At 39.8% G+C, this 27,771-nt stretch overlaps 1 protein-coding gene across 3 annotated transcripts in view; it reads left to right on the forward strand.

Annotated features, from left to right (window-relative positions):
* The window catches only part of grin2ba (glutamate receptor, ionotropic, N-methyl D-aspartate 2B, genome duplicate a), a 171,999-nt gene that overhangs the window by 104,167 nt on the left and 40,061 nt on the right, over positions 1 to 27,771 (forward strand). For all 3 annotated transcript variants that reach the window (XM_032586919.1, XM_032586917.1, XM_032586918.1), the window contains 3 exons: positions 1,430 to 1,700; positions 11,267 to 11,459; positions 25,949 to 26,063. In XM_032586919.1, coding sequence (XP_032442810.1) covers positions 1,430 to 1,700; positions 11,267 to 11,459; positions 25,949 to 26,063 — 579 coding nt within the window. The remainder of the gene's footprint in view (positions 1 to 1,429; positions 1,701 to 11,266; positions 11,460 to 25,948; positions 26,064 to 27,771) is intronic.

Here is a 27,771-nt window from a genome sequence, read left to right on the forward strand (position 1 = left end):
ATTTTCTTTAAAAATAAAAAATCTTCAAAGCAGCCAGATGTTTGTTTGGCGCCTGTCAGCTGGTCTCATGTGAATGTCACCTGGAAACTTTTCAACCCTCATGTTTGCCTTATAGACATTTAATTAGCATCATTTCTCACTTTCTTAATGCATCCAACACATTTCTTACTGTGGCTTCAAAGTGTTGACTTGCAATAAATCCACCAGCTTAAAAATGAGGCATTACCAATATTATGTCTCAAAGTAACAAGAAGTTTACAAACACAAAATAAGAAAACTATCTAAATTTTCCCCCCACACAGTCAGAAGTTCAATCAGATGAAACTTTTCTTTTGAGCTTTCTCTCATTCCTTAAAGAGATAGTAATCATTCTGCATGTAAACTTCTCATTTTGAAGGCATTAATAATGAAATCTCATTATTGTCGCCTTTATAAGATCAAAATAATTTTGGTAATCCTAACCAACCTAAAACGAGAGAAGTTTGTTCTGATTTAACTTCAGACAGTGGCGTGGGTGTTTTTTTTTTGTTTGGTCTTCAACTATAAGACATAAAACCAATCCAGGAAAGAATTACAAAAATTTTATACTGTAACTATTTTTTACTTTCATATACAGTACAGACCAAAAGTTTGGACATACCTTTCTAATTCAATGGGTTTTCTTTATTTTCATGACTATTTATAAGGCAATAAATCCCACTTATTAACCTGACAGGGCACACCTATGAAGTGAAAACCATTTCAGGTGACGACCTCTTGAAGCTCATCAAGAAAATGCAGAGTGTGTGCAAAGCAGTAATCACAGCAAAAGGTTGCTACTTTGAAGAAACTAGAATATAAGGGGTATTTTCAGTTGTTTTACACTTTTTTGTTTAGTGCATATTTCCACATGTGTTATTCATAGTTTTGATGCCTTCAGTGTGAATCTACAATGTCAATAGTCATGAAAATAAAGGAAACTCATTGAATTAAAAGGTGTGTCCAAACTTTTGGTCTGTACTGTAAGTAGAAAATAACTTCTGTCAAAACAAATATTTTTGACCAGTGTTCAAGTTATATTCAGCTTTGACTGTTCTGAGGATACTGAGTGGTTCAGGAATCATATCAGTGCCAATAACGTGAAAGATTTTTATTTTTTTTTCCACAACCTGAATTTTAAAACACACAAAAGTTTGATGATGTCACATTTGGGATTTTTTTTTCTTCAGGCTGAAACTGGAGTCACGTTTTCCTCAGATAATTTAGCAGCAACTGAATTTGGCTGTATTGTGTTATAACCATGTTTGAATTAAAATGCAAACAAATGAATTTTAATCTGTACATATGGTGGCATAACACTGGCTTTGATGGTATATTGCCATGTTACTGGATTCGGATGTTAATGAAGTTCTTCCTCATAACCCATCTTTGTTCTCCATGTCCGTCTCAGATCCGAAACACCATTGAGAACAGCTTCGTCGGCTGGGAGTTGGAGGAAGTTCTCCTGCTTGACATGTCCGTGGATGACGGTGATTCAAAGATCCAGAACCAGCTAAAGAAACTCCAGAGTCCCGTGATTCTTCTCTACTGCACAAAAGAGGAGGCCAACACCATCTTCGAGGTGGCCCACTCCGTAGGGATCACTGGCTACGGTTACACGTGGATCGTCCCTTCGCTGGTCGCTGGAGACACTGTCGTAGTGCCTGCAGAGTTTCCCACAGGTAGGCAAAAAAAATGGCTCCTTTTCTGTGAATTTAATACAATTTTATCCTATTTAGGGAAGCAAAAAATGAATCTACTTATTACCAATAAATGGTTATTAGACAAAAATTTGTTCCAATCGATTAACTGATGACGTTCCCTTAGACCTTTTTTCATTGTTGTAGTTTAGCTGCCATCCAGCAGAGGACGCTATTGGTCACTCTGAAACTGAGCCAGTTGCTAAAATAAAGATGGCGGGACCTTACCAGAACGGAAAAGAGAAACGGTGCAAACAGAGTTCGGTCTGGGATGGGAAATGCACTTTATGCGTTTCTGTTTTTAAATATGAACACATGACAAGCTGTCTAAGTTTAAACCTCATAGCGTTCATTCAGCCGAGTTGTGTGGTAGAGCAGCATCAACTTCTCGACCAAAAATTACGGATGTGCTATGAAGGCTAGGATGTGATGACAGAAAAGCGGAGGGCATACGCAGAAAAGTTGTAACATGATGGAAAAAATTGAGCGCGGTTGACTTTTGAGAGCTGTCGCATTTCATGAAGCAAAGTTTTAACATCCCTTCAAGCACAGCCACAGATTCTGTATCAACATTTCTCTGTTCATGGGGAATTAAGTGTTTCACATATTTTATTCTTTTTTTCTATTTTTTCCTGTTTATTCAGTCAGTGTTTAATACAGCTCACCCAAAATAATGTTGAAACGTAGTGTGAGGAGGGGTTGGGGGATTTAGGCATATTATAAAAAATTTATCCCTTTATGTCATGGAAAGATAATTAGCCCTCTTATTATAAGAGAAAGCTCAGTTTTTTTAGAAAATGACAGCTTATCAATTACTCATTAGTTGATGAGAGCAATCATCTTTAGATAGTCAACAACTTGTGTCCCTAAATCTTAATGTTAGCTTTTTATTTTAGTTCGAGATCATCACCTTGTATGAGAAGAGTTACGAAGCATTCCCTCCTCTTGTTCTATGAAGTGTAAATCCGTTCTGCAGCCATAATCTAAATAAATCAAGCTGAGTGAACCACAGCCCACTTTTTAGTTGGGGCCCATTAGTTAAGAAAGAGTGGTCTGTTCCATTTTATGGCATGATGAAATAAAAAGAAACCAGCTTTCAACACCGATTGTAAACCGAACTTGACGTGCTTCTATGTCTAAAGAAAAGGAGCTGATTTAATCTACCTAAAGTCGTCATTCTCTCCCTTCCGGTCTGCTGAGAACTGATTTCTTCACTGCAGAGTTTAAGTCCGGATGTTAGGGACTTTTCCTCAGACAAAAAAAGAAAAGAAAAGAAACAAAGCGACCTTTTGTAATGATAAGTTAGGAGCCTCTTCGTCTTCGTCTCCGCCCACATCACCGCCGGAGTGGCTCTAACCTTTGAAGGTCAACTCAAGTGACTTCTGAGTTGGGGCGCATTAAGAACTCAACCTGCACGCGCGGTCTATCAGGCACACCTGTCAGGCTGCCAAATGTAACACGAGTTGCAGCACTCTGAGGTGGACAGGCTGTTTGAGGAAGGCCAGCTCCCAGCGGGAAGCCAAACCTTTCAGTGTTAGGCCTGGAGCTGCCGTTTCTACCATCAGAACGTCACTTTATTTCTGTCTGCTCCCCCCGCCGTGACGCAGTCAGGGTGGATGTGCGCACACGAGGAGCTTGTTGGTGTTTGACTTACAGTGATGATTAAACCACTGCCTGTCCTCAGCAGTTTCAGGGGGAAACTTCTTACCTCTACTGCCCCTTTGGACATTTTTGTTAGAAAGTGAGCCTCTTGGAGCACCAGGAGAAAAATAACGCAGCCCAGTGTGTTGCATGGTATCGATGAGTGTGTTCAGTAGCTGTTTTCTGATATGGGCGAAGTGGGCAGACGCCCTGGGCGACTCCACCTCTAGGGCGGCATCAGCTGCCACACTAGTAAACATTTTTGCAGTAAAATCTTTTGCCTATTTCTTGTTTGAAAAATAATTATTTCACAAATAGTAGAACTTTTTTTTTTACAATAGTTGTCCAAATTAATTTGTTTCTTGGAGTATAATAGTTTAAACTGTCTTTTAAAACAACTTTAGATGTTAACTGACGGTTGTGCAATGAAATTTGTGTCTTGATCAAAATGTGGTACACATAATTATATAAATGTTTGACTAATGGTACAGTTAGTCAGCTTCACTTATTTTACTTTTCATTGCATGGTATGTATTTGTGCCTTGCTATGTGTTTATAGTATTACTCTTTCTCCCACATTTTTTCAAATCAAATATTAGAACGAGATCTTAAGTGTGTCAGCGACGGTACATTGTAATCTAAATGACGCATGTCGGCCGAGGGCCAGGACCGCCCCTGAGTGTGTTTTCATGTCGGCCTACGGAGCCAAAATGGTGGGTTCACGCACCTTCACTTTGTGAAGTTTGATCCATCACCATATTGGTTATTTAAATCACATAATGACTTTCCGCTTGATTTATGCGGCCAAAGAGATAATCGTGTTGTTTGTGTACTGCCTGACTGATTGCTAAGTGGAACTGTAGAGTGGTTACATACACAAACCTTGCTTTTTTTTTTTTTTTTTGTCGTTGTTGAAGCTGAATTATCGTGGCATAAATCAAATGGGACGTAATGACAAATAGTAGGCAAAATGTCAACCTCTCGTTTTATGCGTGATGAATAAGGTACAGAATGTGCCAGAACACGTTAGCTGAAGCAGGCCCGGATTTTGAACAGCATCAAATGGAGAGGAAAGCGTGTAATTCATGGTGAATGAAATATGCTGAAACATAAGTCAGATTGTAGATGGCCCTGCTGTTGCTGGTGCCAGGCAACTGTGTTGATATTGCTTAAAGTTTGCCACATTTTGTCACAGCCACACATATAAATATCTTTCAATAGGGCTTTTAGGTGATAGAAGTAGTGTTTAATTGTGACGTGGGAGAGAAATGATAAATGGTTTTCAACTGCATTTGTATTCACTCCCCACTAGTCAATACTGCAAGTCTTTTTGAGTGGTGTTTGTCAAAGTGGCGGGACCTCAGAAAGATGAAAAAAAGTGAGGATTTAATCCAAAAATGTATAAAATCTAATCTTTTAAAGTTAAAATAACTTATTGAGATGTAATTTGCCTTGCTCCTCTTTCTGACCGAAGGAACCGTCCGTGCTGTGGAGGAGTCTGCTGCAAAAAACACTAAGGCCTTTATTGAAACCGTGTGGATACAATAACATTTAATGTATGGTTTGCAATAGAGCCATGGTTCTCAAACTGTAGTATGCCTTTAGGCGTATTCAGAAGCAAAGTGTGTATTAATTGTTTGGATGATAGATCCAAAAAAATCAACAATGATGGAAACGACAACAATGGCCCAAGAACAATGGCCGTTGGTTTTCAGTATCAGGCTAGCTACTAGCATTACAAGCTACTGCCTTCCTTTTGTACTCTTAAACTCTCTGGCAACAAAGTCACTGAGTGTGAAAGACTGAACCAGAAACTAGATGTGAAATAAAACTTTTTTAGTTTTTTCAGTTTGACTTTGACTAAGGTTACATGTAAGGCGGCCATATTGGATTTTGAGTTTTGGTTTGGTGGTACCTTTGATTTATCTTTTAACTTTTCCAATTTCCAACCTGAAAATTTGAACTTGTGGGTAAAGCTGGAACACATGCATCAATTAAACGGCATCATTCAACAAAACATGCACTGCCAATGTATAAAATATCTTTCATTTATCTTGTCTTGTACAACTGCTTCAAAAAGTTCAAAAGATAGTCTTTGTATTTACTTTGGTAGTAGCTGTGATAACAGGTTTGAGAACCATTGTGTAGAAGACTCTGAAAAACCTGCTGAAGTGGAGAAATGCTCATATCCAGACAAAAAACAATTCTCTTCCAAAAACATTGTCATGAAAAAGATAATAGTCCTCTTCGCCCAGCATACAAATTCTTCTGTAATAAAAGAGGACACATAATATTTGCCCCCTAAATTCATTCAGCAAGCTTTTATCTCTTCTCTCAACTTGAACATTAAAGGAGCCACATGATGCCTTCAGGGGCAGTCAAGCGCACCAACTTCTAAACAAACATGGGGTGAGACGACACTGTGGCGTAGCATGCAACTGATGATTTGTGGTTCAGAGTTCAGCAGAAGGTGCATGCTGGCTGTGGGGATAATTTGCTTGGTTGGTGCGCTTAATAATTTGCACGGTGTGTGATGAAGTGCTTCCAAACCTCAGGGGTAATTCCAGTGATGCCTTCGCTAAGTCGTTCTCTGGGGAAGCAACTCACTGCTCTGTCAAAATTAGCATTTCCATTTTCTTCATTTTATTGTATTTTTGTCATTTCTGTAAGGTTTCTGTCTTACTCCCGCCTGCTCCTTGTTCATTCTGTTCACATTTCTCTTTTTGCTTGTACTCCTATGCGCTAGCATCATCACTCAAATGGTAATCATTATTGACATAAATACGCTACCAAGCTAAGAATTCTAGATTTGAAATTTAAACCAATAAATGCAAACCAGACTTTGTCATGAAGTAAAAATAATTTTAAAAAAACCATTAACAAGGTTGTAGTTTAATCCAGAGACTAGGCCTTTTAGCATTGTTGTTGCTAATGGATAGCCAGTTGTCATGTTCGCACATTGCTTACAAATCATTCAGATCTTCACTGTAAACATGTTATTTTTCCATAAAGTGCCAAAAACGTCACCACCAGTGTTACATGGATTGTATATTTTGCTTTAGTTTCAGTCTAGACAGGTCAGGGAAACATCTATGGAGACATTTAGAGCATGGTTGGGCTATGAACACCTGGTGTCGATCTTTCACAAAAAAATTCAAACATTTACGTTTGTGGCTGTAATGTGACAAAATATGAAAAGTTAAACGGGTATGAATAGTTTTGCAAGCCACTGCACATGCAGGACTCGTAGCAATGAACTTCTTCTGAAATAAAGTTTGGGCTTCGTAAAACAGTCATAAAGAATAATACAGTACAACTTTAATTCTGCCCTTGGTACAACACTTAACACAAAGTGTTATGAAACTAGCCTCCTCAAAAAATCTGGAGAATTTCATTCCTCTGACTGTAGAAATGAGAAAATGTAGGCTGTGTTTTTGAAGTCACTTCCTGTTTTATAAAGTTCAAAACACACTTCTGCCTCACCTGAATGGCATGTTCCCTTACCTTTCCAATTTTGAGGAGTTGCTAAATGATATAGGACACCATATTAGGAAAAACCAAAAACATGACTTGGTAATTAAAGTTAGGCAAAGTTTGAATTACTAAAATTATACAGCTACATTTTTTATAGGAATTGTTATGAATTGTTATTAATGCTGCTAGTTGTAGGAGTTTTGTAACAACAAATATTTTTACTTCTTCTTGGAGGGGATTTCCCCCCCCCCGTCACAAGAACATAAAAGTATGTGAACTAAAGATTGCATTTTTGAAAAGCTGCAATAAAAGATTAATGTTTTTTTTAGAGTTTATTGGTGAGCATATTACAGGAAGATCCAGATTTTAATCAGCAGTCGCTTTTTATAGCCGGTGAAACATTTCACAGATGTGGTGGCGTTGAGCTTATACGTCACCGGTTTACGTGGCCGTGTTATGACATTTCAACAATTCCTGAGAGAGGAATGAATCCATCTGCTCCCAAAGTGCAGAGGAACCCACCTCAGAGCACATGTCACACATTCCTACCGCTTCCTTCCCATAAGATACAAGCAGTGACTTTGTGTTAAAAAAAAAAAAAAAAAGGAACAAGCTATGGGAGCGAGTTTGAAGAAAGTGTCAAAACTGTGAGATTTTTAGATGTGGTCCTGAAGGGCCGGAGCTGTCAGCGCTAAGGCCCCGTGAGGAGGGCAGGTTGCCAGGCCGCCTGTCTATTTATGCCCACTGACATGATAGTGGACTGGCTGACATGTGGTCATACACTGTCAGATCGCCGCAGATCAACTGAAAGACACAGGGAGAGGACGAAAGGACGGGGCTAAATGGAAGACGGAGCGATGGATGGCGAGATGAACCGGGCCAAAGACCGAAACGGTGACAGAAATCCAGTTGCTTTTTAACGTACCGAAATGGACAGCTGGCAGAAATGTACATTTTTAATTAAAATGAATTTGAGGTAAACAATTCGCTCTATAGTCACTGGCTTTCTTAAATGGCACCCCCACTTTGAGGCAAAATGTCATGAATAGTTGCTAGGAAACTAGAGCAATTCAGTGCACTACAATAATACAACTTTGTATTGTGTAAAGCCTCCTGGTTTCTGAATTTTGTTTTTTCTAGATTCACACAGATTAAAAGAACTATTGATTTGGCTGATACATTTGCGCAGTATTAATGTTTTTCTTGTTTTATCATATAAAGAACTTTGAACTGCTTTGTGCAAACCTGCTATACAAACAAACTTGAACTGATTTTTTTGTTTGTTTGTGTAAATAATTCCATGTCCTAAATGACAGGCAAAGATTTAAAGGGTTGTAGCTCTAGCAAAGTAACATGTTGAGATTAGCTGTGCACCTTTCACTCAACACCAAAGTGGAGCTCAGAAGGGAATAGTTTGAATTATATGTATAAGAAGCCCCCTAACCCTATCCCTACCCTTTTGCTAAGCTAGCCATCTACCTGGATAACCTCCTTTCTCTTCTGTCCATTAGCTTTGGTGGCTTCTCTAGCACAGCGCCACTATGTGTTGCGTATAGTATAATACCAAAATTATGCGCTTTGGGCTAACGTTAGCATTGGTTGGCTTAAAGCACCTTGTCTCCATTACATTTGAAATAAACCCAACGAAATGTCAAATAAAGTTTTAGGTAAAAGTAGAGCGTCATGGCGGAAGCCGTGATGCTCCGCCTGTGAAAGTAAATCTGTTGGGTCTCACCTTGACACCTGGCCAACAATTAACAATTAACACATTAAGACAAAATTTTAAAAAGTTTGCGTATTCAGACCTGTAACTGATTTAAACGTACAAATACACAAACCTGCTTCCCAAAGAGGAATGAATGAGCTCCTAAATGAATCGGACTTGTTGTAAGTCCGATCTGAGGAGCGTCATTAGATCTAAACGAGATGAAATCACGACACCAGTTTGTCATTAAAAGAGATAAACATTTTTGCACAAGGCAACACACACTGCGTCTCATCTCTTAATGCTGATGCTTTGTCATTAGTTAATTACATTCTGAATGAGAAATATAGATTTTAATCTGAAATGACAGCTGTTTATTAGATGCACGATTGGATGATTTTCAAAATAAATCAACACTCATCATACTTTAGTCTGCTCCCTTTTCTTAATTCCTCTCAGATTAATATTGTTCCAAAATAAGATAACGAGCAAAAACAAAGTGCCGGATGTGACCCCAGCTTTATGGGAAAACATAAAACAATTCCCAGAGCTTCAGGCAATTATGTTGAATGGTTTAAGCACTTGGTTACAAGACAATGTAATGAAGATTGAGTTTTCTCAAGGTCACCCTCAGAAATGGGCTTTGAGAAAAATAAACACACCAAAACATATAAATGAAAGTACATGTTTGTAAAGATTTTAAACTAGGGTTTTAAAAAAAAAAGACAAGAGAAAAGGTTACAGGCGGTACAAAGGCCAGCAGATGGCCAGTCTGTTTTGGACAGATGGACAAACTCTTTAAGGCAGTGGTTCCCAAAGATTTTCTTCTGGGCCCCCCTATGGATTACAATAAAATCCCCCCCCCTCCCAAAAAAGAAAAAAAAAATCAACTGGGCACCAGTGATGGCATAGTTACTTTGAAAAGTAACTTTTATTGGATTATTGATTACTCCTTGAAAAAGTAACTTAGTTAAATTACTGATTACTTGATTTGGAAAGTAACTAAGTTACATTAAAAGTATCTTTTTTAGGTATTGTCAACAGTTGCTGACAACAACCCTCTGCCATCTTACATTGATCATTGTCAATACTTAATTGCAAGTTATTTCATAATGGTAACATCAACAATACTGTATGTCTCCACTTATATGGTTGAGCTGTATGGGAGATTGTTTAATGGCTATAATAGACAACAGAAAAAACGTTAGTAATTTTTGCGTGGTCCACTATTGTCTGGAAAACTATAAATAGGAATTTAGAACATGTCCCCCCCCCCAGGCCCCTACAGCCTCCAGGTTCTGCGTTACGGCCCTGCATTTACTGTCAGAGCGCAGCGCACAGAGCTCCTCCTGCAACTCCACAACTCAGATGACCTGTTGCACAGATTTGTGACACTTATCTTAATATTAACAATTATAATGCCGTTTAGTTACGGACCCGTTCATTCATGGCTGTTTTCACGTTTATTGCGCTGTCCAGGTTAGTCTCGATGTTTGCAGTTTTTTGGAGCGCAACGCGAAACTCGACGTCATTCACAGCAAATATATTAAATTGACATTAACAAAGACACAGCGGGACGGATCATCCGGGAAATAATGGATGGGGAGAGTCTGACTAAGACTAACTGGATGTCAGACAAATTCTGGGGCTGTTCATGTGTCTCTTCTTATGTCCAAGCCCAAATGAGCAACATTCAAAAATGAGCCCAAAAAACCGCAACCCACGACTCATTAAATTTACAAGTGACTTTAGTAAAAACAAGCCCAAAGTCCTGGAAGCTGTCTTGAAGTCAGTCAGTATGCCAGCTTCCCTTGGAAGGTTCACCACTGTTCCCACGTTTTCTCTATTTGTGGATAATGGCACTTATTTACTTTGTAAATCCCAAAGAATATCAAGACTGATAGATGTCCAAGACTTTGTTTCTCACCTTTCATAGCCACATACCATCATTTTATAGCCCAATCAAGTAGCCTTCACTTGGTATAGAAATGCTAACAATGTCAAATATGACTCAAAAGAAATTTGACTTTGCAATTTGATGCCTTGAAATTGTGCCTGTGTCCCTTTAAGAAGCTCCTGCTTTTTCACAACAACGTTCCTCCATTATTCCTTTTTACAACCATTTTTAGGAGTGTTAAACTACAAAGTACAAGGGAGAATGAGAAGCACATTGTCCAGGACAGTGTGGAAATAATCACAGCTGATATGTAATGTGTAAATAATGTCTCTATTTAGCATAGAAAAACTAGTTATGTCATGTTATGGACTAACCCACTGTTGTAATCTTGTTGACACGTCAATTGTATTGGGCAAAACTGAGTCGGACTTTCAATTCTCTGTGTTGAGCAAGGCTGACCTGTCCTCATTCTTCTTAGAAATTGCCTGGAGAAGAATCAGCTGACTCATATCTTCCTTAATTAAATGAAAGTGCAGCATTTTATAGCCTGGCGTTGTGAAACAGGTTGTTTTTTTTACTGATTTATTTGTTCTGCTGGTCTGACAATAATCACCTGTGGGTGCAGCTAGTGATGTCACCTAGGTTAATTTGTGATTTAATAAGAGGGGGCAGAAGGCAGGTTTATTAGGTTATCTTTGAATTTGGACAATATTTGATAAGCTTAACATTTAAATCTGACAAAAGAGAAAAAACAAAAGGGCAAATACTTATTCACAGCATATATTGTCAGGACTCTGAATCTCACCTCGTCGTCCTGCTTCGTCGTCGCAGGTCTGCTCTCCGTATCCTACGACGAGTGGGACTACGGTCTGGAAGCCCGTGTTCGGGACGGTGTGGCGATTATCACCATGGCGACGTCCACCATGATGATGGACCGTGGACCTCACACCCTGCTGAAATCTGAATGCCATGGAGCGCCGGAAAAGAAGACCCCAATCTCAGGCAACCCCAATGAAGTCCTCAGGTAAGACGGAGGACACAGCAAACCGTATTTACACTTTCTAACGGGAAGACACCTGCACTCATGCAGCAATTGGATCAATTAGGGAACAATGTTCCACACCTCAGGGAAAAGTTTAATTTGGGGTTCACCAGGTCAAGAATCTTTGTCCCTAATGCTGAGACATTTAGCAATAGGAATTCACAGAAACCAAGTCCAAGTCTGATGCGTTTACGTACATTCGTCATGGTCTTTAATCTACCGAACATATCTAGTCAAAGCATTTTTGTTGCTCCTTTTTTGTTGGGGTGTCATCAGACAGCAAATAACTTTCATTTTGAACTTTAAAAAGTTTCAAAAATGTAATTTTAATGGCAATTTTTGAACATATTTCCTACAGGCTCAAAAGTAAACTCAAATATTTCCATACACCTCTACTAACATTAGAATAGGTGTCTAAGTCGTAACTTGCACCTCAACCACACACTTTTTGTAGCTATTGAAAAACTTCTGGCTTTCCACTCCATAACTTTAAAAATCAGCCTGATTTATACTTTACGAAACCAGTTTTGTTGTGTGTTTGCCATCCGTCGCATGTGGAAAAACACAGTTTTATGTACATTTCAAATTTCAAGCAGATGACTTGAAGCAAAGTTAAATAATTCGGCAGTTATTATTCAAGACACTTTGTGCAATCCTCCTCCTCTGGAAGCTAAGCATGATACTACCACCGCCATGCTTGACAGCGGGCCCTGTCTTAAAAAAGCCTCACTTTAATTTATTTAAAGGTTTTTCTTATAGCTCTATATTTGTTCTGTCTGACCATAAAATCTTTCTCCAATTTGGCCTTTTCATGTGGGTAGCTGCAACATTTCTGTTAGTCCTTTTAATGTTTTGGACCAAGCAGATTTTTGCTCAACAACTTATCTTTGCAGGAAAACTGTTTATCTGCCATCATTGGTGGCCATGCTAACTAGCCTTAGCATTCACGACAAACTGGCTCTGCTATCAGGAAGCGCAGCTCAGCAGAGAGGAAAGTGTGGGGTGGAAATCAGGAGGTAGTACACACGCATGATTGGCAGCTCTATGACTCTCCTTCTGGCTTTATCGGTTGTTTCTAGTTAGCACTGGGAGAAGACAGAGGAGCTCTTTTTTTCAGATTGTCTGTTTCATACAATAATATCACAACATAGTGTCAGTTTCAGCAAATATGTAAAAAAATATATTTGTAGTAAAAGTTACAAACTGTAGTTTTAAGATCTAAAATAAATCTTTATGGGTTTAAAAACTACACTTTTCTCTTAACTTTCAGCGAATTATCACACATTTGTTATCTTAAAATGTAATCGAATGCAAGACTGGTGCTGGGGGGACAAACATTAGATACTTTTAAGTTTTAAGCATTCACTTTCCTTTAAATTAACACAGATTAATATGGGATTGATTAATTAAAGGGAAAATGCCACATACAGCTGCTTCATAAAAGGACACATTCAGGTGATTCAGCGTCTTAGTCTGGTGTAGATCAGCATGTTTGCAAAAGAACACAGATGCTGGTCCACACTCCTGAACGCCAATCCCACACCTTCCCTACACAGAGATCAGATCCCCTTGTTATCCCCCTGAAAGGAAAGCCCGCCCCTTCAGCCGTCCGTTCCAGCAGCAGGCCTCTTGAACCGGTCTCGAAGCGTGCGTCCGGCCGCGCCGCGCTCCGCCTAATTGCTCCCAGTGGCGTTTCAGTCGGCGAACGCCGTCCCCTGTCGCGGTGTGCTCCAGAGCACAGCGCCGGAGAGTGCTTTCAGGAGCAGTCTCACCTTCCCGCCGCTGTCCATGTCGGCTCACTCAGTGTGGGGGGTTTAATGCCGTCAGGACCGAACAGGTCTGTCTGTGCAGGAGAAGCAGCGCCGTCTGAGGCGTGTTTACTGAAGAGGTTGTCAGTGATTCAGTGAGGACACCACTCTGGTTGCTGTTGTGACAAAATCGGCTTCCTGCTCATGTCTTATAACAATGCTGCTTTGAAATGGAGCTGAAGGGACACACACACACACACACACACACACACACACACGCCCACGCCCACACACACACACCCACCCATACACACACACTATAAAAGAATTTTAGACCCCTGTGCCCTGTCCATTTTCACTTTTAGATATTCCTTATGAAAAACACCTCAATTTTGGCAGAGCAACACAAAGCAGTGCATAATATGAAGTGGGAGAAAAATAATGCATGTTTTCTGACAAGTTTTTAGAAAAAGATCTGACGAGATTTCTGTTCATATATAACGCTTAGAAACAGTTTTTGCTGCAGTTACAGCTGCAAAGTTTTGGGGGTAAGCCTCTACCAAAAAACCTTGATCTACTTTGAGAATGGATGGTCACGGTTTGGCACTTTTCCTCAGTCAGATTTAATCTGGACATTGACTTGGGCATTCCTTTAAATGGCTTTAATCTAAACTATTGCATTTTGGATTTGGTTGTATGTTTAGGATTGTTGCCTGTATATCCACTAGCACTGCAAGCTAGTAGCTAGTCACTGTATAGCTAGTAGATATACTGTACATGTATATAGTTTATTTTCATATTCAGATGACTTCTGAAGTATTTTAATTTTAATTTGGGTGTATGTATATTGGCTTGAACAGAAATAATGTGACAAAGTAAAAAGATTTGCTTAAAAGGCTTAGAAACACTTTGCGCACAACATTTTCTGCCATCCCGGTGTTAGCTGCTCACCAGAAGCTTAAGTTAATACAAAAACACCACCTTTTTTTTTTCTTTTTATAATCACACTCCAACATCCCACTTTGGCATCAGCAGAAACACATGCTCACCTCTGTGGCTGATTGCATGTGAACCCCAGCAGCCCTCACCAAAACCTCAGAGCTCAGCCGTGTACTCCTCTGATATCACTTCAGTCCCAGTCTGTGCTTTACTCCTTTCTGAGGTTTTGCTCTTTCACTACTGCTTCCTGCTTTGAACCAGTGGTGGAGTTCATGGCAGCTGCTGCTGCCCCTGGAATATTATTCCCCTACTCTGTTTGTGTGTGCCTGAACTGCTTTGTTCAACTCTCCTGCGCCGCTCCCTGCTCTGTTGAACCTTATCCTAACCCCGTTCCTGTTTGCCTTTGTCCGCCTTGCCCCCACGGTCTTCTCTTTTCTTCTTCTCTGGTGCCTTTTTTCCCCCCCACGTCTGTTTTCATCTATTCTGCTTTTTACGCTCACCTCTGTGAATTGGTGCTCACACCTTCTGTCCTCTCTTCTGTCCTCCTGGTGATTTTCCTCTCATCTGCACTGCTCTGCTCCTCCCCGGCCATTGTCTGCACTTCAGACCTGCAGTTTTATAATCAACTTAGCTGTGTAGTTGATTAGATCAGTTGCGAGTGCTGCTGAGATCCTTCGCCTTTCGCTGCCTTAACTAAATTTGTTTGGTGATAACCTTTGTCTTCAAGTGTTCAATCAGGAGATTAGCAATTGGCAAAGAGTTTATCTGCTCTGAACTGAATGAAGCTCTTAGTTGGCTGGAAGGATGCTCCACTTCCTGGACAGTTCACAGCTGAGTCTATTTTGTTTGGCTAGGAAGAAGTCTGGTTCTTTTGGGGAGGTGTGAATTGGACTCTGACGCGGAACAAAAAAGCAAACTGTGGTCCGCCAGAAAACCTATGCTTCGGTTCAGTTCAATGTATATGTGAACATCAAGCGGACCGGAAACCGCCCCAAAAGGAGGAAGTTGACTATAATGCAAGGCATTCTGGGTAAATGCAACCAAAACAAACGCGTGAGTCTAGCCCTAGTGGGAGAAATGGCTCACAGTCTTTTATCAGAGACAAAATAGAAATCCTACAACTGCAAAAATCTGACATACTCAGTGTCTTCTTCAGAGGTTTTTGTGTCGTTTTCTTCTGTAGTTCTTGGTGCAGCCAGTTTTGGTCCCCAATCCAGCCGAGTCCACCGGACTACCTGGTGTGAAAACAGCCTTAGAGAATCAAAACAACAGATCAGGAGAGCGTGACTAGATATGCAGAGTATTTGTGATAAATATGTTCCACATTTCTGTCAATGTTGCTTTAGTTATTCATCATGATGTCATCGATATCATTGGTGATTAAATAGTTCCCTTACATTTCTTTTTAGGAATTTCAAACCTCATGAACTGTCAGTTATTTTACTCTAATAGCTTGAAGTTCTTTTAGGTGTCGAAGTAAGTCTAAAGCCACATGGATGATAGAGTAACTGATTTACATTTCTCCTGTCATGTTGGTTCTGTGCACTGCTAGTCAGCTGGATGAAACAAGACCCCTACACTTTAACATTTAGCTGGTGTTTCTATTCTAGCTGGACTATAGAACCATGTTGTACATCTCCACAGTGCATCCCTATGAATGATGAAATACTTTAAAAAACAAGGAAAGACCATAAGAAACCTATGACAGCCTTTTCATTTTTCACATGACGTTTTGAAGCTCCTTTCTTTTGCGATTTATTTTTAATAAAAGGAAAAGCGTTGTCATTTGTGCACCACTAAACCACTCTGAAAACATTACACTACGAGACAAAACTTTTTTTTTTTTTGATGACTTTCTCCTATTTATTTGCTAATGAAAAGCACAAATGTTAGAGTTATGCATTACTTTGTGTTGGTCTATCACATAACATTTAATACACTAAAGAGGGACAAAATGCAAGAAAAACAGAAAACAGGGTGCTGTGAATATTTTGTTTTCACACTTTTATTGCTAAACGCTCCAGCTTAGCAATCAAAAGGACATCTTTAAAAACACATGGACGTCTCTTTCTAATGGTGCTATGAATTTTCCACACTCATTGGTCACTCATCTTAGAAAGGCACAGTTGTTAGACATATCCAGTTTGGAGAAGATCTTAAGCCCTCCTGTTTCATTGAAACCTCTAAATTAAAATGAATCGTCTGTTTGACCTGGTTCTGTTTCTACATCTAATATGCAGCTTATATTGTGGAGAAGAATTCATATATTGTCTGTCACATTTAATGATTTCCCCGATGAAGGATGCGTAAAAAGACCTAAATGTATATTAATCTTTTGCTGCAGCACCATAATCTCACACAGAAAGGCTGAATCCATAAAGCAGAGAGTGACGAAGGTTTGACCTTTAGCTTGGTATTTTGATTATGACTTGGTTCTGGTTTTGTCACATATTCTGTATTTAGTTTTTTGGGTAGCTATGTTCTTTTAATGTTTCTAGATTCTGATTTGGCTTGTAGTCGCAGATTCTCCATTCACACAACAAAATCTGAAGAAGAGTTTGGCAAACTCTACAATCAGTTGGCCTGTAGATGCTGGTGGTTGCTATGGAGACTTTGTGATCTCATGATGCTGCACTTCTCCAACTGGGAGCTCTGGAGGTGTGTTTGTAATATTTTCTTTGTTATCATCCTGCAGATCTTTTGTGGTGACAGAATAAATAGTGATTCCCAATCAGAGTTGTGTCCGCTGTCCAATAGGAACGGGCCACTTCATATTTAAACCCCATGGAAACAGGAAGTCATGGGTTACCATTAAGTGGTTTGTTGAAACTCAAATAAACACCAATAAGTAAAGAATAATTTAAGGATGATGGAGTAATAAGGCGAGATCAAAGAAAAAAAAAGTCTGACCCCAGATTGATGCATAAAAAAGATTCGGAAATGTCAACATTAATTTATATATGTAGAAAAATAAGTTGATATTATCTGGTACTTCAAGCAAATTTTTCACATTTAATGGAGTAAATGTACAATATTAAATCTCTGATATTCTCTGACATTGTCAAGTCAGATATTTGTATAAAACAAAACAAAATAAAACCAAAAAAAAAAAATTATAAGTATTTGAGATTATTATAATGTCAGATATTTTTGAAAAAAGAGCCAGAAACCCTCTAAGGTTTTAGTGGTAGACTTAGGAGATATGCATCCGGATATTTTCCAGAGACTAACTGGTACATCCTGCTTCTTTTTCTGGGTGCAGACTCAATGCAGCCATGTTGAAGCTTCTTCTTCACTCTTAGGCGTGTATTTGGCAACACCTTTTCCCGTTCAAGGCCTTCCTGGTGAAATGTTTTGATACAATAAAAGAGCCCTGATGTACCGCTGACACTTTCATATCCTGATGTTTATCTCCTAAATTTACCACTTCAGTCCTAATGTAGAGGATCTAAGCATTTTTTGTCACAAATGTCTAATTTTATAATCGGTTTTTCATGTAGATATTTGACTTCACACTGTCAAAGAAAATCTAAGTTAATATTGTAAATTTATGCCTTTAATCGTGAAAAATGATCAGGTTGTCCAGATTTTTTTCTTGTAAATATGTCAAATAAATGTAGAGGTTTTTGACAGAAATGAACTCCTTTTTCAGCTTTTATCTGCTTGTTTCAGTGATCATGCTGCAGCAATAAAAGCTGCATATATTTTAAGCCTTTTCATAATAAGCGCAAGTCACTAATTAACATCTTACATGGCTTTACAGTCTGTTTCCCATTTGGATTATGCATCATTTTTATCACAACACTGTTGATTGAATATGTGCATTGAGTTTTCGATGCTCCGGATTTGAAAACCTCACCCAGTGTGAGTTCCTGTCTTACGTTGAACGATCTGCCGAGGGGTTTTTGTCATCTGGTCGACTTACACCGATGGCACGCTCTCTGCCTGGCTCAGCATTTACGAGAGAAGGACACATGACTGCACTAAGTGAATGAAGTCCTTCGTAGCCAGCGCCGTGACATTCCAGCTAACGCCACAGCACCCGCCTGACAAAAGAAGATAGCAGCAAAGAAGAAGAAAAACAAAGGCGAAAGCTCGCAGAGACAGAAAAAGATGGTGGCGGAAATCACTTGTGAGCAATACACAACGGCGCGAGAATCATGAGTTTGACAACGGCGGCCCTGACCTTGCCAGGCGTGGACAGGTTCCAGATGAGCTCGGAGTTGGAAAGGTGTCAAGTGCTTTTAAACTCTGTGGACGGGTTTGAACTCGCGTGGCCCCCGGTAAGCTTTCAGTGGAGCATCTGTGTGTGTGTGTGTGTGGGGGTGTGTGTGTGTGTGGGTGCAGAACACTCCGAGGCAGCGTGTTGACCCGGCGGAGCAGAGGGATGAGTGTGCGCCTCTGTTTCCTCAGATGTCTTTCTGTGCGTTTGTTTGTCTTGGCTTTTCTGTTTTCCCCCATGTCTGAGTCTGGATCAGAACATTTGGCTGTGTTTTTATGGAGCAGATCAGAGGGAGGAGTTTGAAAGGTGGCATTTCTTTTTTGAGGGGGGTTGAGGAGGATGATTGGAACTAGGTCAAGAAAACTTGTTTTTTTTCCCCCTATCATCCATCCTCATGTCTTTTTTATCTGAACTTTAATATTTTAATCTGTCTGTCCCTAAATATCCTTCACTCAGTCGTTTCCTCCAAGCTCTATGCAGACATGTTAAAAAGTCGAACACTTCTCTTTCTTTGTAATTTCTCATGTAATCATCAGTTTTACCTGTTGTACAGTTGCAGCTGGCTCTCAGTCCTGTTGTGCAATCCATTCATGAATAATAAAACTCTTACTCATCAATAGTGTGAACCACTGCTGTCTGTCAGACCCTCTTCAGACCTGCGTCTTCCTGGTTTGACACGTCTCCTGATTAAATCATAGGTGAACGTGTTAAGTTATTTTTTGAAATGCCAGTTATTATTGAGTTTTTCTCATCTAAAAATCAGACATTTTTACCAACTGAATTTTACAAACTACTTTTTTGAGCAGGGATGGAGGGCTTCAGACATTGACGCATGACTCCATTTAATAACCCTATTAGTTTGCTACTTGCAATGATACTTAAAATGGTATTGCCTAGTGTTTGTAAAGCAGCCAATCCAGGAGCGCCATTCATTACCCTTGGCACTGATTGGCTGAACCCCGAAGAGCGGAGGTAAGGAAAACTGTAGATCAGGTGTGCCCAAACTTTTTGAGACCAAGATGTAATTTTTCTCTCAGCAGCTGGCTGAGATCTACCACATGACAAGAACATAAAAAAAAGTGTAAATGAAACTATTTTATATGTGAATATACATTAGTTATAGCAGACATATTAAAGTCATAGAAAACCTAATGCAATTTCTTCCAATTAATTAAATTTCAATTGTTCCCAAAGAAAACACTGACCTGGCTGGGGAAGATTTTTCTGCGGCTGACCTCACAGCAAAAGCCTTTGCTGAACTGACGTGTCAAGTTTTGACTTCCTCAATTTCATTTCTGGCTTTGCCAGATAAGCCTCCACTAAAAGGCACACACACCAGCGTCTTTGATTTACCAAGTTCCCCAGATGGGGAACTTATCTCAGAGGCAGAGAGAGTCAGAGACGTCACAGCCACCAGTTTGTCCTAAAGGTAATCTCTGAATTGTAGGGTTTCTGTTGTTTTTGAGGTTAACTGTTCCCCGGACAGGGAAGTTCAGTTAACCGATAAAAACATCAGTGAAACCCCAACCAGTGGTGTGTTGCTAACAGTTCCCACAGACGAGGCTACCCCGGCTGGGGTGGCTCTAAGAACAAGAGCAAAGCCGCTGTGAGCGATTTTTCAACTGTTCCGAAAGGAATAAACCAACCCGGACGGGGAGGCTAACAATTCAGAACAGGGAGTTGGTTCAGACGTCCCAGATGTGGAGAGGACAGAAGCCACACAACAAGGACAAACTGACATGGGAAACAAGGAGGAGAACTACTTTACGTTCTCCAACAAATTCCATAATAGTTGGGTGAATGCCAGTTTCCAGTCCATCATTAACCTGAGCGTTACCAGGAGGTGTCTCGCTCGGGAAAGGGTGTTTATAGAGGCTTCATCGATCCCATGTCGTGCGAGTCTGATCCACTCAGCAGTGAGACATCCAGGCAAACACTTTTCCCCAAACGAAATCTCTCCAGTTCTGATGGAGCTGAGGGAGAGAAAAGTGTTGTCAAAGGTGGGAAAAGAGTTTGTGATAAAATGCTTACTGGAGTCTGTGTTGGTCTGGCTGGACTCATTCGGTGGTGACACAGACAGGGAATTGTACACCTTACATTTCCTGTCTACTTACCATCTTTTAATACAAAAACCCGTTGGACCGCCTTAGCGCCCCGACCACCGTGCTTAGCAAGTTTTCTGGGAGAAACCCTGCTAATCCTGTGAATATGGTGTCCACTGCACCTCACCTCTCAACCAGCCACCTTGCAACCCTCTGAAGATGGATGGATTTAACCAGGTTTCCTCTACAGGAAAAATAACTTTTTAAAATCAGATTATCACAGCTACTGCTCATTGTTCATGCCTGCTTGATTAAACGGGTAAAAGGCTGACGAGACCTGAACTATTGTTTGGTCCAACTGTACACACCCCAAATCTTGGCCTTAAAAGCACAAGTTGTATTAAAGTAATCTGAGAGAAGTCTTAGGAACATACTGTAAATACCGCTTCGGTCAGAAAATATCAATAAGAAAACTTCCATAAGCCTTTAATAAAGAGTTGTCTTACTGGTTTTGTTTCTAATTTATGTGACCTGCTATTGCCTTTCTCCTAAAGTTCTTTGTTTCTATAAAATAACAAGATTCTTGGCCTTCCTGTACACTAATGTGCTCTCACGGTCACAAAACGCAGGTATCCATGGAAATATTTGCTCATGTAAATTGAGCAGTTATTTACAAAAGACCACTTAGTTTGTTGCAGCCAGGTCAGACCACAGAGGACATGGAAAAATCAAAAATGAATGTCTCCAATTAGTTTGCTGAGAGAGTTTTCTCCAGGGATGGAGCGGTTCTGCTTTGATTTGTTGTTCCCCTGTACTCTTTACAGAACATCTGTATTTACACTCAGACTAAATTACATGCAGGTGGACGCTGTTTACTAGTTAGCTGAATTTGGAAGGCAGTATGTTAAATTCCCATGGAGCATTGAGAGAAAGTCCATACCACCAAAAAAACAAAAAACTAACTCCAGTCAGCTTTCTTTACAGGGCGTAATACAGTTTGAAAACTTTGTTTAAACAAGCTGCGTTTGTCTTAGAAAAAATAGTCATTTTCTTGCACAGCCCTACTTTTACTGAGCTGCATTATTTAGTTGTCTCTGCTGCGGGCTTTAAAAGGTTTCTCATTTGTTTTCCTGTGCCTATGTTATGCAGGTTTCATTCCAAAATACTCTGAAATAGGAGTTTAAAAAGGCAAGCATTGCCTCAGGTGTCTCTCCTCTTTTCAAGGATGTTAACCCAATCTGTTTAAGACGCATCGTTTTCCAAAAATAAATCAAATCAGAGCCGCATGTCTCAGTTCTAGTAGCTGCTCTGTCGTTTTTGGCTCTACCTGTTAAAATTATGAACACAACGAAATAGAAGTATGGTTTTGTTTTTGGTTGTAAATGTAGCCATGACTAATGCCTTACAAAAGTATTTGTACCAGATTTTTCACATCAAGCTACAAAATGTTTTATTTTATTTGGATTTCAGGTAAACGAAAGTTCAACCTTGAAATATAAGAAAAACGATGAATGGTTTTTACAGTGTTTGCCGTCTAAAAATCTGAAAAGTGCGGCATGCATCTGTATTCATCCTCCTTTAGTCTGAAGCCCCAAAATGAAGTCAAATGCCAACATGCCTTTGTGAGGAACTGTGAATGATCCGTCACTCAGCTCTCAAGTTAAACCAACTTTGTGTTTTTAGAGTGTTTATGCATCTAGTCTGAATGCACACTTGAGAGTACAACCCCGTTCACACAACAAACAACTTCGCACCTCGTCTCCCATTCGCACTGTACACCCCATGTGTGTACGCTGCACAGCCACAATATGCCACATCACCATATGGGTAATTTTATCCTCCCTCACGTTGGATTTTATTATCCCCCCCCTCAGCCCCCTTCGCAAATCCAATAGTACAATAATTGCTAAGGAGTGTAATTCATGACTAATTGATGCTGCGGTTAATTTATTAAAACTGACTTATCAATGTTTCACGCGGCTCCTCCATTATTCACGGCAGAACATGTGCTGAAACCTATCTGTGTCAGGCCCACGCAGCGAGCACGGGAAACGTTTGCGTCGCTCACATAGTCCGACGAGTTCTTATCGGGTTGTGTTGTTTGTGTTTTTTGTTATCGCAGTAATTTCTGGGTCAGTTTTGTCGTCCAGCAAAATTTTGGTATTGTGACCAGCCTGGTCACACAACGAGAAGCGGATGAGGTGTGTTTATTATTTATTATACTAAATTTATCATAATAATCTAATAAGCATCACTAAATTAAAATTGGTGATGCTTAAACCTCCCCAAATGTATCTGCATTTTCAGGATTTTCTCCACTGTTTGTTCAATGAAAGTATCAATAAATGTCAATAAAGTTGAAAATATGATTAAATGCAGTTACTGTGTGCAGTTTAGCGATACAAATCACACTTCTTTATGCGACTGGTGTCCTGAAGAAGCAAAGAGGAATGTTTTTCAAGAGCGATATTTGTGTTTGTGGGGCCATGATGCAGTCACAAGCACACAGTTACCTAAAGAGAAGACCTAATAAATAGTTCTTATTGTCACTTTTATGGTTTCACAATGGAACAACAAAATGTCATAAGAAAACTTTAAGCCCATAATTCCCACCTCTAGTGCGTTACAGTGTAGTAGTAAGCACCCGTCTGCTTCCTCTTTCTTCCCCTCCGAAGCCCACCCCTCACTTAGTCTCATTCCCACCCTCTGTGAGATTACCGTTGCCACAGCAACGGCCACATATTGGCTCAGAAATCACAGTGGTAGTGGGTGCCATGGCAACACATTTATGCTTGTGTTTCGCTGCTATCAGAAATGCACACACACACACCATCTGAATGACCGCGTATCGCTTGTTTCCTTTTTTCTCTCTTTTTTCCCCCCCCAGTAAAGATTAAAGCTGCCGTGGTGTCGAGTCATTTTGTAAATGGCTTATGATTTATGCAGCAGATTCTGTGCACTTTGTAACAGCGCCAGGACTCTTCAGGACGGGGCTCTTAGTCGGACACATGGGGCTGCATGAGATGGGAAGATTCGGATCATAAGAGCCCATTGGAAAATATCAATATTTAATACAGGAAGTCGAATTACAGAGACGCATTGTAGGAGATATCGAGTTACAGACCTATTAGCATTACAAATAATCACTTTAAAGTCAGGTTCACTAGTCTTACTCTTTATCTTTTTTTTTTCATATAATCATATGTAACTTGTGCACGGTTTTGATGCAAGGTTACCATGGAAACAGTCACAGGGAAAGTGAGGAGGAGATGGCAGCGTGAGCGATTGAAAGCGTTAAAATGTTTTGCATGTGTGTGTGTGTGTTTGTGTGAAAGAGATGATTTCACCTGACATGAAAATCCTACACACACGGTGACCGTAATCACCGCGAGGCTGCCTGGGGGCGAGGTGCAGCGTTCGCTCGAAGACGGCTCAAACGATCTGGTTTGGCAGAAGCAATAAGGTTTTCTTACTTTCCTTTACAAACCCAGATGTGCACACGCCAAAATGCGAGCTGCTTTGTCTCCACAGGCGCGTCGTCTTCCACCAGCCCTGTCGGTAAATGTTTGCCTTGTTGAAATTGCCGCCCTGTTGCTTTAGATGACGAGTATAGAACGCAGCGTCCGTAAAATAATGGCATTCATTGCACTGCTCTCTTTTTCTACCTGTAGGAATTCCCAAGAGTCGCACTGTAAGGGCAATATTAAAATGAAAATGAAGTGAGACATCTTTAAACTATCTAAAAAGTCACACAACAACAGCGGTTCTGGCCCAAATGACTCCCTGGAGAGTATTTAGTCGCCCTAGTTTGGTCAATGCTAGTTTCCTGTTCTTCTGTATCAAACTGGTCAGTTCCTCTGTTTTCAGTATCATCATTGGGTTTGTATTGGCCTGGCTACTCCATAATTTTACTCTAATTGGTCTGGAATCAAGATGCTTTTCACTTATTGGCGTGTTTGGGGATCATTATCATCTTGAAAATAATATTTCAAGAATAATTCCTCTTTCGCATAAGCTATGCAAGTATTTTGATTCTTGTATGCAATAAATTAGCCTGACACTGTGGTATGACAAAAGGGGGTGCAGTGATTCCAATTTTGGCCTATACCAATTTTGTCTTTTGTTTATTTCTGAGTCACTAAATATAGTGAGAAAGTTGCGATTGGGGATGATTATTGTTTCTGCACATGTGCAGACCTGACCTGGTGGCCAAGTCTGTCAGTCAGCACTTTCTCATGGCAGAGCAAAAGAGGACGGTAGCTGCGTTTCCATTACAAATGTTGAAAAAACACACTTTTGCAATTGCCATGTTTCCATTAAAGAAGAAAAGCAGATTAAAATTACGCATGAATGAAGGTTTTTTGCACGATAAGTCATTAAAAAACAAGCCGCGCCATCATCTTCCTGTCGTCTACTTCCTGTTACTACTGGTTTCTGCCAGTAGTAAGGTCCACTTGTTGATCATGTGACTCATGATGCGAAAAAAGTGTTTGTATTGCAGTTTTGTGAAATAAATCTATTTTTGATTAGGACAAAATGCCTCATTAGCACCCAAACTTTTTATCAAAAGGCAAGTTTTTTTGTGTTTTTTTTTATTAGCGTGCTTCCATTAGACAAATTTATTTTCGAAATGTCAAATACAGCAATTACATGGTTCATGGAAACGCAGCTCCTGGCTGATTTTTCAGACCTTTGAGGAGGTGAAGGATCTACATTTCTTTAATTTAAAAGAAATGTGTCATGCCCTATCAATCACTGACTGAAGATATCCAAGAGATAGAAAGAAATATAATTGTGTATCTGCATACTGATGGGACCGATTGTTTTCTTCATTTATTAAATTTGCCATAGCAAACACCCTTAATGGACACGCACGGGTGTTGCCCACATCCCAATTGGAATTAAATGTCATTTATGGAAAATTGTGCCAATTGGGAGGAGCTAAGTAACGATGAGGTCCAAGCACAGAGCCTTGGGGTACACCAAAAGAGAGTGGGAAATACTAAGTGGTTTCACAAAATTATTTTATTTGGACCATATAAGTAAAATCAGACAATATGAGCAGTCCATGGTTCAGTGATGACGGTGTGGGAGATTTTGTAACTCAGACAAGGGCAGTAAGGAGTCAAGGGTTTTGCAACCTTGAGGAGATGATTGGTAACTTTTAAGATTCATTTCAGTTGTGTGAAGTCATTGACTATCAGATTGGAACTGTTCTTATAGATGATTGAGAGAGCAGTGACCATGAACCTAGAATATACATGTTTATTTTGTAGAATTTTGGAATTGAAAGAGAAATAAAAATGAGAAGAATATTGTTTGACATTGTCTAAATATTACGTTTTTGAGCAAAGATGCATAAGATGTTAAAGACTCTTCACTGTTTAAAAGCAACCACACCACTCAACACGATATACTTAGACATCTATTGCAAATGTAGGACATATGTAAATTGGCGCTGACAACAATGTTTTTCAGCAAGTGATGCTCTCTCCCTCTCCTCCTTGTTTCTCTCTGCAGGTACCTGATGAATGTGACATTTGAGGGGCGCAATCTGTCGTTCAGCGAAGACGGGTACCAGATGCACCCCAAGCTTGTCATTATTTTGCTCAACAAAGAGAGACAGTGGGACCGGGTAAGATGGAGCGAGACGTGGCAGCGTCTGGTTGTCTGTTTGCAACTCAATTTTCAGATATCTGGAGGAAGAGCTGTACCTGCTCCATGCATTTTTTTTTTTTTAAGCTACACTCGAAGCTAATTGTTGGCTTACACAACGGGTGGATTGAGCGGGAGGTCCAGGTATTCATCTCCCTCCGGACCTATTGTCGGATTCTTACTGTTTAAGCATTTAAACGGTGTTAGGCTTCTGAAGCGCTGCTCTGATTAGATATCATCAACTCGGTGAAGGTGCCTTTGAGCCATTCAATTCAGTAGAAGCCTTTGACTTCGGATGTGCAGAGACTGCTGATCTAAAAGTAGATATTCAACAGTTTAATGCTGCTGTTTATGGCGCTAGTATGTTTAGTTTAACTGTAACTTTGTTTTACTATAAAATAGTGTCATTTTTTTTGAAGAAGCAGAATCAGGTTGACTAAAAACGACGTGCAAAAGGGATGTAAACAATACATGCTACACTTTTTGTATGCTACAGCCTGTGAAATCCAGCTGTTCACGTTACTTTTAGGTGACTTTATTTTTTTTTTTCTGACATTTGCCCTTAGAAAGGTGTTCTGGAAATGATTCAAATAATTTGAAGAACAATTACCTAATATCCAGTGCCATGTTAATACTATTGTTACAATTATAATTGGTATTTTATGTGGTACACCAGCTCAATTACAAAGTGCTAAGGAAATGCCAGATGTTGTGACATTTAAAAAACAAAAACAAAATGTTAAATGTGTGTTAATTTATACATTGAAGAGTCAGCTTTTGCTACAATTACAGCAGCAACATTTTTATGGAGGGACAAAAGGGACAAAATTAAATATATAAATCACGAAATCGTTGATTAATTGTCTTTGAGTGCCCCAAAAAGCGCTATATAAGTTTGATGTGTTATCATTATTGTACCATGTAATAATGTACCATGAAATAAACAAATATTTAAATTTAATATGTGATTAAATTGTTAAAATCCAAGCTTATTAGCTAATGCAGATAAGTAAATGCAGATATACAGTACAGACTAAAAGTTTGGACACAACTGTGTGTCCAAACTTTTGGTCTGTACTGTATATTTAAGTATTTCATGGTTCCTGCTCCTGCAGGGTCACCATAAAATAAGTTTATCAGTCAAACTTGGCCGTCAAAGCTGAGAGGTTGTGTTACCGGCGTGGCTACCACTGATCTGGTGAACTCCACTGGTTCAGCCTGATTCTTTGAGCCAAATTCAACTTTATCCAATCCGCCATCATCACCCACTGTTACAAGTTTGAGTTTTTAGGAATCAGGCTAAACTAATGGATTTCAATGGATCAGTGGTAGCCCCATCACTCGACGTTGATGACTGAATTCTTTCAATGCATCCATCCATCCATCCATCCATCCATCCATCCATCCATCCATCCATCCATCCATCCATTTTCTAACACCCTTGTCGCTAGTAGGGTAAGGAGGGCTGCTGGTGCCAATCTCCAGCGAACGTTTCGGGCGAGAGGCGGGGTCACCCTGGACAGGCCGCCAGTCTGTTGCAGTCATTGCAACCAATTGTCTATTAAATAAATTATGTAAACATTTATTTCATGGTACATTTAATTAATGAATTAGCAATGAATATATTTATTTATTTATTTTTTTTTACCCCTCCAGGGGGTCTTTTTGTGGGCTCTAGTGTCCCTTAT

The sequence above is a fragment of the Xiphophorus hellerii genome, chromosome 16 (assembly GCF_003331165.1).
Source record: "Xiphophorus hellerii strain 12219 chromosome 16, Xiphophorus_hellerii-4.1, whole genome shotgun sequence".
Taxonomy (NCBI): Eukaryota; Metazoa; Chordata; class Actinopteri; order Cyprinodontiformes; family Poeciliidae; genus Xiphophorus; species Xiphophorus hellerii.